The sequence below is a fragment of the Tinamus guttatus genome, unplaced genomic scaffold (assembly GCF_059628265.1).
Source record: "Tinamus guttatus ecotype Peru unplaced genomic scaffold, ASM5962826v1 Tinamus_guttatus_pri_ptg000330l, whole genome shotgun sequence".
Taxonomy (NCBI): Eukaryota; Metazoa; Chordata; class Aves; order Tinamiformes; family Tinamidae; genus Tinamus; species Tinamus guttatus.
In genome coordinates this window covers 3,035,288-3,048,025 of record NW_028288864.1, presented here as the reverse complement: position 1 = coordinate 3,048,025, position 12,738 = coordinate 3,035,288, and the positions used below count along the sequence as shown (strand labels likewise).

General features: G+C 43.5%; 1 protein-coding gene across 2 annotated transcripts in view; it reads left to right on the top strand.

The window, feature by feature from the left end:
• The window catches only part of MAD1L1 (mitotic arrest deficient 1 like 1), a 322,579-nt gene that overhangs the window by 145,156 nt on the left and 164,685 nt on the right, over nt 1-12,738 (top strand). For both annotated transcript variants that reach the window (XM_088529470.1, XM_088529469.1), the window contains exon 12: nt 11,269-11,325. In XM_088529470.1, the coding sequence (XP_088385596.1) occupies nt 11,269-11,325 (57 nt within the window). The remainder of the gene's footprint in view (nt 1-11,268; nt 11,326-12,738) is intronic.

The window sequence follows — 12,738 nt, the reverse complement described above, 5'->3', positions numbered from 1 at the left end:
CGCGGAGCAGGAGTGGGTTTAGGCACTTTGTGCTAAGCTGGACTTCGCCCTCTCTTTTCTCATCCTCTCTGTTTCTTTATCTTTCCGCCACGTTTGTCCTTCCGTGTTAGCCACCTCCTTCCCAACAACTGGGGAAACAATAACGGGAAGAAACACACAAAAATCTTGCAGCTTCTTTCAAGTGCTCGCTTTGAATTTGCTGCCTATTTATAGATGATTCATTCCAGCCACCCTGGCAGTCGATTAGAAACGTGGTGAATCCTTTCTTTCCAAGAGTGTGCCAAGAGAGCCTCTTAGTTCATTTGCTTTTTCGTGGGTTTTTGCTGGAGGTTTTACAGTCTGTTAAAACTCCATTGGGGTTTGTTTATTTTGAATATGTTCTCAAATAAAAGTGGAAGGGCTCTGCTCCTCTTTGAGGAAGTTAGAGGACCGTGACAACAGTGCACGGGGTTATTGGCTTTTATTTGAGGATGGCTAAGTGAATGTGTGAATGTTAAGCAAATCCTCATCTGGGAGAACTTTCTTTTTCCTTTTTCAGAGTAAGATCCGCCTTTGGGTAGAGGCACCATTACCCCCTCTCTTTCCCCATGACACGCTTTAAGCAAATTTTGCCTCTAAATCCTCTTTTATTTACAGTATAAAATGGATGCAGTACAGCCTGCTAATTGCAGACTGTGTCAGTCTCTGCCACTGCAGCCTTGAGAAGGGCCCAGAACCTTGGGCCTTCTCGGCTTCTCCTTGGGTCAAGCAGAATTGGTGCTGGTCATCTTCACCACCTCGTGATAGGGGATGGTGACCTGATCCAGGCCTTACCCAAACGCTAAGGCCACCAATGGCATCTAAGGCACAAGCAGGTTGCAGGAGAGATGTTACATGAGACCAAATGTTTTCGCTTTTCTGAAATAAATTTGTAAAGCAAATACTTCCTTTAAATTGTGTCTCTGAAGGGGGGAATCTCTGTAGTAAACTTAATGTGCTCACAGTGCTGTGCGGATAATAAATGAAAATCGAGAAGCAGGGCAAAAGAGGAGAATTATCCTATTCATTTTCTGTTCTCACCTCCTGTGATATGACTCGATTCTTAATTTTGTGTCCTCCTAGGTCAGCTGCATTTAGAGCAGCCATCAGAGCAAATCAGCTGTGCTAAGCACGCTGTGACATTTGGAAAACCCTGTCTGCAACAGGAATTGAGCAGTGAGCTCCTGCTAATTATAATAGCTGTGTTTAACATGTAATGTTTGCTTTAATAAGCAAAATCCAGCTCTCCACTCAGACTGGAGATGGGGAATACTCTCCCAGCAGAGGAGATGGGTTCTGAACAGGCTTGGCTGCCGAGGAGGAGCACTTCAGGACAAACATTGGACAATCTTGGCCCAGCGATAACCATGGTTTCCTAGCCACTCCTGGGAGTTTCAGCTTTGTTGGAGATCCTTTGAGGTTTAGGCACTTTACCCACCTTCTGCTGGATGCCAAGAATACTCTGGCTGTGATTTCACAAGCCTTTTCAGGGGTGGTGCTGGCTGAAGTCCTTCCTCAGCGTTCATCTGAGCTGACGCAACGTGAACGGCAGTGTGCAGAACCAGGACAAGAAACCAAATGAGGTTAAAATGAACCCAAGCTTTGCTTCAAATGTGGATCTTCTCGTCCCCTGTCGTGTTTGTCAGGTGGCTTTCAGCAGAGCCACCTCCATGTTCCTGTCTAGCTTCAGATTTTTGGAATCCTCCAGCCAAAGATGTTCTGGTGGGGCCCAATCCATGCACAAAACTTTCACTTGAGGCTGAGCCTTTCCATCTGTCTGTGTTTCTGTTCAGACTCTTAACTCCCCCGAAGAGTTTCTTACAAAGCATAACTAATGTTCCTCTCAACGGATGCTGGCCATCCTCATGTGTCTTTAGACACATTGCTGCTTTAAGCTGTTGGGATGTGAAGAGCTGTCCTATTTGGCAAACAACAATGTGGTCTAGGTGTGCAGTTAGCAACCACCGCAAAGGAAATGCTGCTTATGGTTGTTGGATGGACAACGTCTCTTTACATATTTAAACTAAATACAATCACTGTAGTAACAATACTGTAGGGCGACACAGCGCCAGGATTCAGACTGGCTATGAGATGACAGTGAATTGGGGTGAATACCCTTTTTCTTGACTTTGAGAAGTGCAGGGACAATGAATCATCTTAGCGATGAGATACAGTAGTGCTGACTCATTGGGCTGAAATTAGAAGGGCTTTTTTAGGTAAAGATGTAATTCCACCATTATTTCTTCTGATGAATGGATAATAAACATAAGGGAATGTTTTTGTTGGCTGATTTGCAGACTTAGTCAGCTAAATGCCATTTCTTTCCCTATCTAACCTAGTCAGAGGAGCTAACGGAGAGAGGGAGAACCTAGATCAAGGAAGGTGATGCTGGAGAAATGTTACCTCTAGGAAGGAGGGTCGGAAAATTTACAGATTGGCAAAAATGTTGGGTGTCATATGGCCACCAATTTTAATTTTTGAAATTCCCTTTTTCCGATCTGGTGCGTGAGAATGTTTTGTTTTCATCAAGATACAGATTTGGACCCTGAACTTGTTCTGCCAATAACTTAAAGGAGGCAGAACACGGTTGCTGGTGTTAGTATTTTGCCAGATAATTATTAAGTAAATACCATTTACTTTACAACCACTCAACCCTCCCAACCACCTACATTATTACCAGAGGTGAGGGATTTGGCACTCACTAGCTCTGCATTTTCTGCTGGTAGACTCCAGCACTGCTTCCCAAGGCAGGGAAATCTGAAGACGCCCTCAGGCCTCCTGGATCCCAGGATCACGCGTTACAGGACCTGCTTTCAAGATTGCTTTCACAGTGATGGGGAACTGCATTCTCGGAGGCTCTACGCTGCTTTTGGAGTCTGTATCTGGGATCTCTGCATTTCAGCAGTGGAGATTTGATCACAACTTAGTAATGCTAATTCTCTTTAGTGTCCTTCAGATGATTTGTATTCCTTTCCATTTTTTCTGCTTCCCTGTGGAATGGATTGACACTCTCCTAATGTCTTTTGTTGCAGTGCCTAGTATATTAACTATCTATCTTGCTTTTGGCAAGAGATCTGCGGTCATCCCTCAATGGATGAATTTTACACCAACTTATTTTCCTGCTGATGTCTTAAAAATTTTGCTAAGGGGAGCAGCGAAAGGGAAGGGGCTCCCTGCTGAGCTGGCACGGGCAGCGCCTTGGAGCTGGGATTGCTTTGGAGGCCCCCAGGGTTGTGTCCGGGGCAGAGGTTTCCCTGCGGGCTATTCCTGCAGTGTGGGCTGGCTCCCTTGGAGAGCCCCCGAGCAGCCGGGGTCTCCCGGGCGCGCAGGAGAGCCCTGGGCTCGGCGGGGATCCAGCAGCCGGGCTGCCCTTTGCGTGGAAGCAGCAGCTGCAAATCCACGTTTTCGTTTGGCAGCGCGTTCTCTCCCCGGGGGCTGCGGCACCATTTCATTAGGATGGAGGGAAGCAGACCTACTGCAAATGCCTGTTAATTCCCAGCAGAGCCTTGCTAATCTCTGGGTCTCCGTGCTCCGTCTTAGCAAGATGTTGAGGAAAATCAGCGAGGAGCAGCGGGAAGCAAGGAGGGGTGCAGCTCCTGCCCCCCGGTCCCTCCTCAACCTCGGCTGCGGTTCAGAGTGTAAAAGCAACAGCTGTTTGCTCTTGTTTCAAGATGGTTTTGGACGTCTGGTCTCTTCTGTAACACGAAAAATCTGGTAACACCTACGCCTTGTTTTCCTACCTGCCTGTTTTTTATTATGTGTTTCATTCTGGAGCTTGGTGCTCTGATCGCCAGGGACCCATCCTTTCCTTTCTGTAAATCTGTATCAACAATAGTACCTTGCTCTCAGAGACTACCTGAATTTGGTGATTCAAGACTTTGGGTTGTTTTACAGAGTGAATATTATCTTTACATTGGAGAGGGATGGAGTAAGGACGTTCCAGAAGGGTCAGTAATTTGCCCAGGGGATCTCTGCAGTTGTTGGGCAGTGAGAACCAAGCAAGGTCTGGTTACTCACTGCAGAACTGTGCAGCTTGTTTTAAGTTAATTCAAGTGACTTGCTGGCAATAAAAACATGGGTATTGTTTGCTTAGATGCATAATTTCCTCAGGATTTTGTTTGCATCCCTTTCTCAGAGCATGACCAGTGAGCTTTTTGGCTGATTTTGTGCTCATTATCTTGCTGTTGGGAATGCTTGACATTACTAAGTGACTGTGTCTCTTCAACAGAATAAGAGAGGTTGGTCTGTCCTTGAGCGTTAAGAGTAAGGAAAGATTTGGCTATTATCGCTTTGTCCATTAAATCTTGATGCTGCATTTGACAGGTGCCCGTATTTGCAGATGTCTTCCCCATGTCCTCAGTATAATTAGAGCTATGACTTTGGCAATTTTTTAATTTGCAGTGTCATTTTTTGTGGTTAGCACCCAAGTGCTTCTGCTTCCTTCATGCCTTATTAATTCTGCTAACCAGCTGCTTTTCGTGTCTCACTGGGGGGCGGCATTTCCCTGCCGCACGTCCAGGCCAAGAGACAACCGGCTCTCAAATACGAGGCAGCTCTTGCTTTTTGATGGAAAAATGCCCTTTGCTGCTCTGCACCAAGCAGGGGTCTCCTGTCCCTGGGTATTGCCGTTTGCTGTCACTTGGATACCCGGGGACACCTGGCTGTCACTTGGATGCCCTCGGAGGTACCGGGACACCTTGCTCCAGGCAGGCTGGTTTCCTGTGGACTCCTCCTTGGGGTGGAATTAAGAGATGATCGGGCTAAATCTCCTTGAAAACCGTGTAAACTGTGGCCTGAGAAACCCACTATTCAATGTGTTGTAAGGCTGTCCACGTAGGAAAAGCTATGTCAGTAAGAACATGGTGGACTTTTTGTTCTTCTTTTTTTTTCTCCAGTTGCAACTTTTCTGCAGTTTGGTGTGAGCTCCGCTTCACTGTGAATAATTTTGTGAAATTCATACAAAAGTCTTTAGGGATTTTTTTTTTCTGTTTTTGCATAAGATGGACATGGCTCTTTGTCCTCTTCCAACCCAACTCTGGTAAAATAACCTGACATCTTTGATGCTTTGTGCTTATATAAAGTATTATACGTACGTGTTATTTCCAAGTTACATTAAGAGTGTGCATTTCATTTAATAACCAGGAGAGCTTTCTTGGGAAGAGCACTGATGTAGGTAGCAGCTGACAGAGGAGCAGAGCCAGAAAGAGCAGCAGCCCTGACCTCCCGGAGTCCCTCCTGTTTCTGTGCCTGGTAGTTTTCCATGGTTTGTGTTTATGTATGAAATACAGGTGAGATAATGACAGTTGCTGCTTTTGGAAGCCGTACGAGAAGAATCCTGGGAGAACGGAAGCAAGCTGAGGAGTGCAAAATTGATTCTCTAAAATGGCATGGAAATTATTTAGCCACGTCTGATAGTGAACTCAACTGATGTGGTCTCTAACGATGCGCTTTCCTCGAAGCATCACCAGTTTCTACTCCAAAGTACCAACATGCTATTTAGAGTGAGGAATGGCCGTTTAAGCAGTGCCGTTCCGTAGGGTATCTCCGAGATGCTGAACCTATCCCGACCCGCTTCCCGCCTGCGCGGCGCTGCGCTCACGGGCTGAAGGCAGGTCTAGAAATGGGTCCCTGCCTTCAACGGGCAAAGGCAGCGTTAGCTGCCGAGAGCTGAGTCCCGGGGGTGAGGTTTCAGATTGAATACTAATGTCAATTGCACTTTAGCTCTCACAGTATTTTAATATGTAGGATCGCAGCATGCAAATAGAGTGAAGTCTAACAGCAAGTGGCCGAGTTGCTTCTGTCAGGCTCTGCCACCTCCTCAAGTAAGCTGTCTGTGGCTCTTTTGGAAATCAGAATTTTCCTCATGTTTTCACTACAAGTGAGAATTTATAAAAATAACTTTGTATCTGAGGGGATTGGTGATTTCAGCCTTCTCTTCAAAATGTTCTCCTGATGTTCTCCTGTGTATGTTCTTGTGGTGTTCCCCACACAGCTCAATTTTTAAGTGAATTCTGAAGTGTCGTGATCCGTGTGTTCCTTATCGTACTGTCCTATGCGCACAGTCATGTTTTGGGGTTTTCTTCTCTCTCTCAGCTGAAACTTTGGTGCATAGAGTTTTGCTTGTATCCCCAATGGAAAGGCATGATCTGCTTTTGTTTTTCTCCTTCTCCAGCTTGTGGCATCAGATAAGATACCCTGACTTGAGCTACGTTGTAGGCCACATCATACAGCAGCCGTTTAGCTTGAGCCAGGAGAGCTTCATCTGGTGCCTTCTTCTGTAAGAGATTAGATAAATATGTTGTGAAATTGCACTTGGGATACGAGGCAGCCAGCACAAGGAGGCTGATTTGTGGTATTAAAACATCCCAGATTCCTCTTGCCTGGTATTGGGAGCAAATATTTCCCTGTGAATTCCGGTTGTGTGTTAACTTTGTCAAAGAGGAGAGACAGGAATTTGTCTTGCAAGTTAGTAAATTTGAAATAGCTGTTAATTAACAGTCTACCTAAATTAGACAGTCACAGCTGACTTGAATTCACACAGCTCTTATAGGTAAAATATTTCGAAGGTTACAAAGGTTATCCCGGGCTTCGGTGTCCTCTAGTCCGTGTTTTGTAGCTGTTGCGGTTGAACTTTCTCCTCTTCCTCACCCATGAAGGACTGTTTGCCCTTCTGACAAGTGTCCTTCCTCCTGGGGACCTACAGTTTGGATTTACAGCTGTGAAAGCACAGCCCAGAAACAAATAAACAGCCAGGTACATTCACAGGCATTTCCCCCTGATGAGGAAATAAAAATAACTGGTTTTAATTGTATGTAGCGAGAGTCTTCCTTGTAAAGTGCCCGTGTTGTGACTGTTAGATAATCATGCTTTCTGATGAAAGCATAGGACTAAAATGTTGTTTCCAAATCAAGGTTGTTTTGATTTAATCCCTGTATGCAGCGCACATAATTTTGCTTCCCTAACTCTTTGAAGCAAGCGTTGATTTTATGGCTTTAGCTGTTGCTACTCCTGCGCTGTGCTGCACCTATGAGCTATTTAACGTGCAATGTTGAGGAGTAAATTAATGCAGGTTCACAAAGAGCGCGCTTCGATTTGCTAATTGCTTGTGGAACGGAGGGTATTGTTGTGTAGAGAAAGACTGTTCATTAGAGATGGAACAGCTAATTTTTTCAGAAGAGGAATCCTCACGTTTGAGCAGCTCGCTTATGGGGCAGTTGACTCATGTTGAGCATCTGGAGGAGAGGTCGGGGCTGGTGATACCGCCAGTGCTGCCACCCGCACCGTCATCACCAGATTGCTTGGAGTTTCAGTCATTAATCCCTGCTTCATTCATTAATCCTCCCTGCCCAAATCCCCAAATTTCCCCGGTGAAATAATGACAAGTTGCTGCTTTTGGAGGGTGTAGAAGGATCCTTGGGGAAGGGAAGCAAGCTGAGCAGTTCCAGAAAGTCGCCTTGGAAGCTGAACTGGCTTCTGCCCTGTCCCCGTGTCGTGGAGAGGGACCGATCACAGTGTGTCTTGCATCTCTCTTGAGGAAGAGACTGACAGGAGATTAGAACATGTTGTCATGTAAGATGGATGTATTGAATTGACAAACCGTTTTTTGGAGACTTAAAGTAATTGACTGAATACTTCTGAGGATTTTTTTTTTCTGCTTATGCTGTTGTTTGATTTTCTTTTACCTGATTGTGCTGCCTTCGGTGGGCAGAATGGACTTTGCATATATTTCTATGTCTGATTCTTTAACTTAAAATCTGTTTGCTTATCAGATTGCTTAATCCTTGGGCTCAGTGATCCATGGGAATTTAACATGTATATTAATGGGAATTTCCTTCAAGCTTGAAGATAAGGCTTTTATGCAACGTTTGGAAATTCAACATGAAAATCTTTCCTACTGAGAGCAATTCCCAAGACACCAAGGTGAACGTTTACAGTCTAAAAGTGTGTAAAAGGTTGTTGAGCCACATATACCTGGGGCGTTGCTTTTCCCAGGTCTAACTCTGAGATGGGGCTGGCAAACGGCTCCAGTATCTGCAGCAGTCCCCCTGCCTGACCAGGGACGTGACTTTTGGTCGAGGTGAGCAAGACCTCGGGACCATCTCCAATCCAGCCTCCTTGCCTGGCTCCAGTCTGTTGCTCATGCTTTTCTTGGCTGTCTGTCAGTGAGTAGAGATGACTGAACAAAGAAATCCAACAGGTTATTCCTGAAAGAATAGTTATAGGAAACAGTATAACAGTATTTCTTTCAGGTTTTCCCGAGGCTGCTCAATAAAACGCTGGAGGTGAGCGGGGATGGAGGGTTCAGCTCGTGGCCCTGGGCTGTCCCAGGGCCTCTGCAGCATTTCCTTAACTTGCTGTGGTGGCTGGCAGCTCCTCTCGAGTGCTCTGATTAAGTGAGATGTGGGGATAAGTTCACAGCCTAATTTCTTCTTCATAATTAAAACTGTGTGCATCTGTCATGCTGTTGGTGATTACGTTGTATATTCTTGCGGCCTAGGAGGAATATGGCAGTGAATCATTTTGCAAGCAGCTGTCCTCTAACAGCTGAGCTGGGTTCAATATTTGATTTAAGCTAATAAAAAGTCTGGGGTAGGGCTAATGTTTACAAACGGGATGTGATAAAGCATTCGGATCATCTGGTTCACAGCCAGGCGAGAGCAGCCACAGGGGACCCCCCTGGAAGTTTGGGCTCGGTTGGGTTTGGGCTCTGGCCATCGGCTCGCGGTGGCGGCGGCTCTGAGCATGGCTGGTGGCTGCTGAAATCCAGGCAGGATCAACTGGGCTGCAAATACCTCCCTGTTCCCAGCTGTGGATCGTGCTGTAACAGCTCCCAATGCATAAAATATGTCCCTGTGCTCTTCCATGTGAGTCGTAGTCAAACCATACACGTAAAAATCTTTTAATCTTCATAAATCATTTCCTCCAGCAATCTAGTAAGTTTAGTTGCTGCTCTCTAAATTCCCATCAGTTCAACTTCTCTTTCCCTTTGCATTGAGCTGCCAAGAGATAAATGCAATAAAGAAAACAGGCGTTGGGATATCATCATTTTCCGATTGCCTCTCCAAATCCTACTGGTCTGCCAATATCATGTTGCAGTTTTGGACTTGCTGTCCAGGTTTGTCTTTAGGTCTCTACTGACATAACAGTCTGGCAGGTTTGTGTTTGTCTATTTTTTTCAACACATAAAATATAACTGTTTAAATTATGTAATATTTCCTGCTTGTAGTTCTGATTTCTCTGATCTTTCTGTATTTTTTTTTTCTTCTCCAAAAGTTTTTACAGCTTCTTCCTGAAGTGAAATGCATGAGGGTTCTTTATAATTTCTTTTCTGAATTTTATCAAGTCTTTGTACTTCTTAAAAGCATTCTTATGTCATCTGGTTGAACCGGTTCCCAGAGCGATGCTGTCTTGATATTATAAGGAAAGAATATTTTCACCGTGAAGGTGATCAAAGATTGGAACCAGGTTGCTCAGAGAGATTTTGCAAATTATCCCCTTGGAGATTTTCAGAATTTGACTGGACAAGGACCTGTTGTAACTGACCCTGCTTTGAGCATTTCAAATCAAAATTATTCTATGATCATAGACAGGAGATTGAACAGAGAAATGACTTGAAAATTCAGGAGCAGTAGCTGCTGTAAACAAATATATAATTCTTAATGTCTCTTTAGTTTAGGAGAGATCAGTATTTCCCATATTAAGATCATATATATCTTCTTATAAATATATTGTAAAGTGATTTTGTTTTTTCTCAAAACACTCAGTCCTAGGTTGTTTTGCAAAGGCTGCACTAGCATCTCAGATAGCATCTATGCACCGACTGTTTCTGCTTCACTTTCGTGAGACTTTTCCGACTCCAGCCTGCCCAGTCTTTCTCAAACGTGGGCAAATTGAGAGGTTCCTGATGTCTCAAACTTTGGGATAATTTCCTTTTCTTCCCCTGCCTTGCTTGTAAATAGGCCCTAGGTATGGCTGGGACTGGCACTTCCTGCTGCATTTCCCCATGCCAGGTTCCACGTTCCTATGAAAACCCCTTTCATCTTCCGTGAACGTCTGCTCCTTAAATAAAATCATGTTATCGCTGACCATGGACAGCTGGCCGGTTTGGTCGGTGTGTGGTGGCAAAACTGAAGTTGCTCATTCTGTGTTGAACCCAAAGACTCATTTTCTGTTTGCTTGTGTTTCCGTGTGGTTGCCCTTCAAAGCTCCATGTTTCTGCTTTCAGGGTAATAAACTGATTGCCTTGCCTCTGGTTTGGGCCTTGTATGTGTGCAGAGACCTTGTTAAAGAGGCTCTGGGGGGTTTTAATGAATATCTGCTGGAAATCGTGTGAATTTGTAGTCTTTTTAGTTCTCATCGGGTTTGGTTACATGTTGAAATTAGCTTCTCTGTCATCAGTTGTGACTTTTTCTTTCTTTTTCCTAGCTAGAGGAAGGCTGATTGTAGGCAGCGGAGGGTGGGGAAGTAGAAGTCACAGGAAGAAATTGCACTGACATGGTACATGTTGCTTCTCTTGGCCATTTCTAAAGTACTAATTTCTTTTAAAATTCTTTTTCATAAGTTCTATGTTAATAAAGTTCATAAAATAAAGTTCATAAGTTTCTATGTTAAAACTTGTCCTCTGAGTCACCTTCACATTTTTTCTCCAAAGTTATGTGGATTTACTGTAAGATATTTTTACTCTTTTAGAGATTCTTAAAATTTCTTCTTTTCTTCTTAATTTTTTAATTATTCTTTTGTTTTAAACCTTTGCGTTAGGACCTTTTCTCACAAAAAACATAGTTGCAGAGAGGATTTGCCCAGGATTCTGCCACAACAAACTTAGAGGCTGCCAAAATCAATCCTGTACCTTGTTTTCCATTAAGTTTCCTAAGTACATCCCTTCTGGGAGTTGTGGGATGAATCTGTCCTTTTTTCTGAAATTCAGCTTAGCAATATTGGATGTTTCTAGACCATTCTTGTAGCACTCAAAGAAAATGGAAGAAAGCAGGGTCCTCTGACCAAACCATGCGACAGAAATTTGGGAAAGCTAATCCAGTTGATTTTCTCCCTGTGATAAATCTCTTCCTATGTGTGTAGACTGTAAGCTTTTGGGGTTAAGATTGTCTCTTGTAACGGGATGTAGATAGGATATAGCAAAACTCTACTCTTGATATCACTCTATGCAGTGATAATTCATGATTGTAGCGCATGGAGTCAGTAACTGGAAATGCATTTCTGACTATGCTTTATATTTTTTTTGTCTTGAAGGGTCAACTATCTCAAGTTCTGGAAGAAGTGGGAAGCCATAAGCAAAGAGCAGAGATGGTAAGTGTTCATCATCTTTCTTTATTTTTTTCCTGTTTTACAGAGCAGTAAAATATGCAAAGTTGAGTGTCTTTTGAATGGTGGATCAATTCCAAATTTTCAAATATGAATCACAAGAAACATTGGAAAGGTTTGTATCACTGTTGCTAGTTTTAGTGCCATCAGTCTCCGTGCTCACCTGGAACAAGCATTGGATGAGATTCAATGGTCTTCATTTTTCCAGCAGTTTGCCTTCTCTTTGCCAGCAGTTCTGGAAGAGAAGCAAGCATTTAATTTCATAGGGTGTTAACTCCTTTCTTTGGGGACCTTTGATTCAGTCTCATGTGTACAAAGGACAAGTAGATGAGACAGAATATACTACTTTTTTTTTTTTAATGTCTATTAACTTTCTGCTGGGTTTGTTTATTTTGTTGGCAGTTCCTTCAAGGACCAAAATGAAAAAAAATACCTAGAGGCCACACAACCCTGCCAGGAGGGAGGCTTATATGGAGTTTTATGACTATTGTTTATGACCCTTGATATTTAGGAATACATGAGGCGTCAGCATTAAGCTGTTCTATAATCCAGTGTTTTTGCAAATGTGAGAGTTGTGAGATTCCTTCTATTTATTTTCCTAACATTCTGTCAGAGCAGTAGTAAAAATGTGGACACCAATTCTATAGATCTTTTTCCCTTTTTTACACCAGATAGATTTTTGTCAGTGGTGAAAAGGTGGGCAGTGAGTAGATACTAAACAGACTTCTGCACTGAAATCCGAATCCTAACCTCTAGTACTAGTCTTTTCAGGTCTCTGCTTAGCTCTACTAAGGCGCTGAAGATCAAAACTCTGCTTATGTGCCTCTGCTATATTGGTTTCCTTTAGTTTGGCTGAAATATTCTTTGCTGTTTCAACGATAAATGTTCTGTAATGAGAGTGTCATTGACTCCAATTCCAGGGTGGTCTTGTATTGTGGGCAAACATTTTTGCCTGCTTAGTCACCTTCTCTAGTGACGTAGGTCAGAACTGCCATTTCCAAAGAAACTTCAGTAATCCTATTTACCGTCTGATCTCATTACATGCTGCCTTGTTGTATTTTTAAATTCTACACTGAGCTTTGTGTTGTGCTCACCAGACATATGGGAGCATAAAGTTGCTGTTATGTTTTAAAGGGTCTGATGTGCATTCTTAAAAAAAAGAAGTAAAGAAAAACTTCAAAATTTTTCCACATGGCTCGTTAAGCCTGGGTTTTGAGTTACTCGTCTGTCTTCAAAAATTCATAGTATTGAACAAGCTAGCAGAGAGCAGGAGCAACTGGAACTTCCAGTGTTAAAATATTAATTGCTGTTGTGCATCATCCATCAGAAGAGGGATAAAGGAGCCTTCAGTGCCTATTCCCAAGGGCTATGCAGTGGAAAATCTGCAGGTCTTGTGAT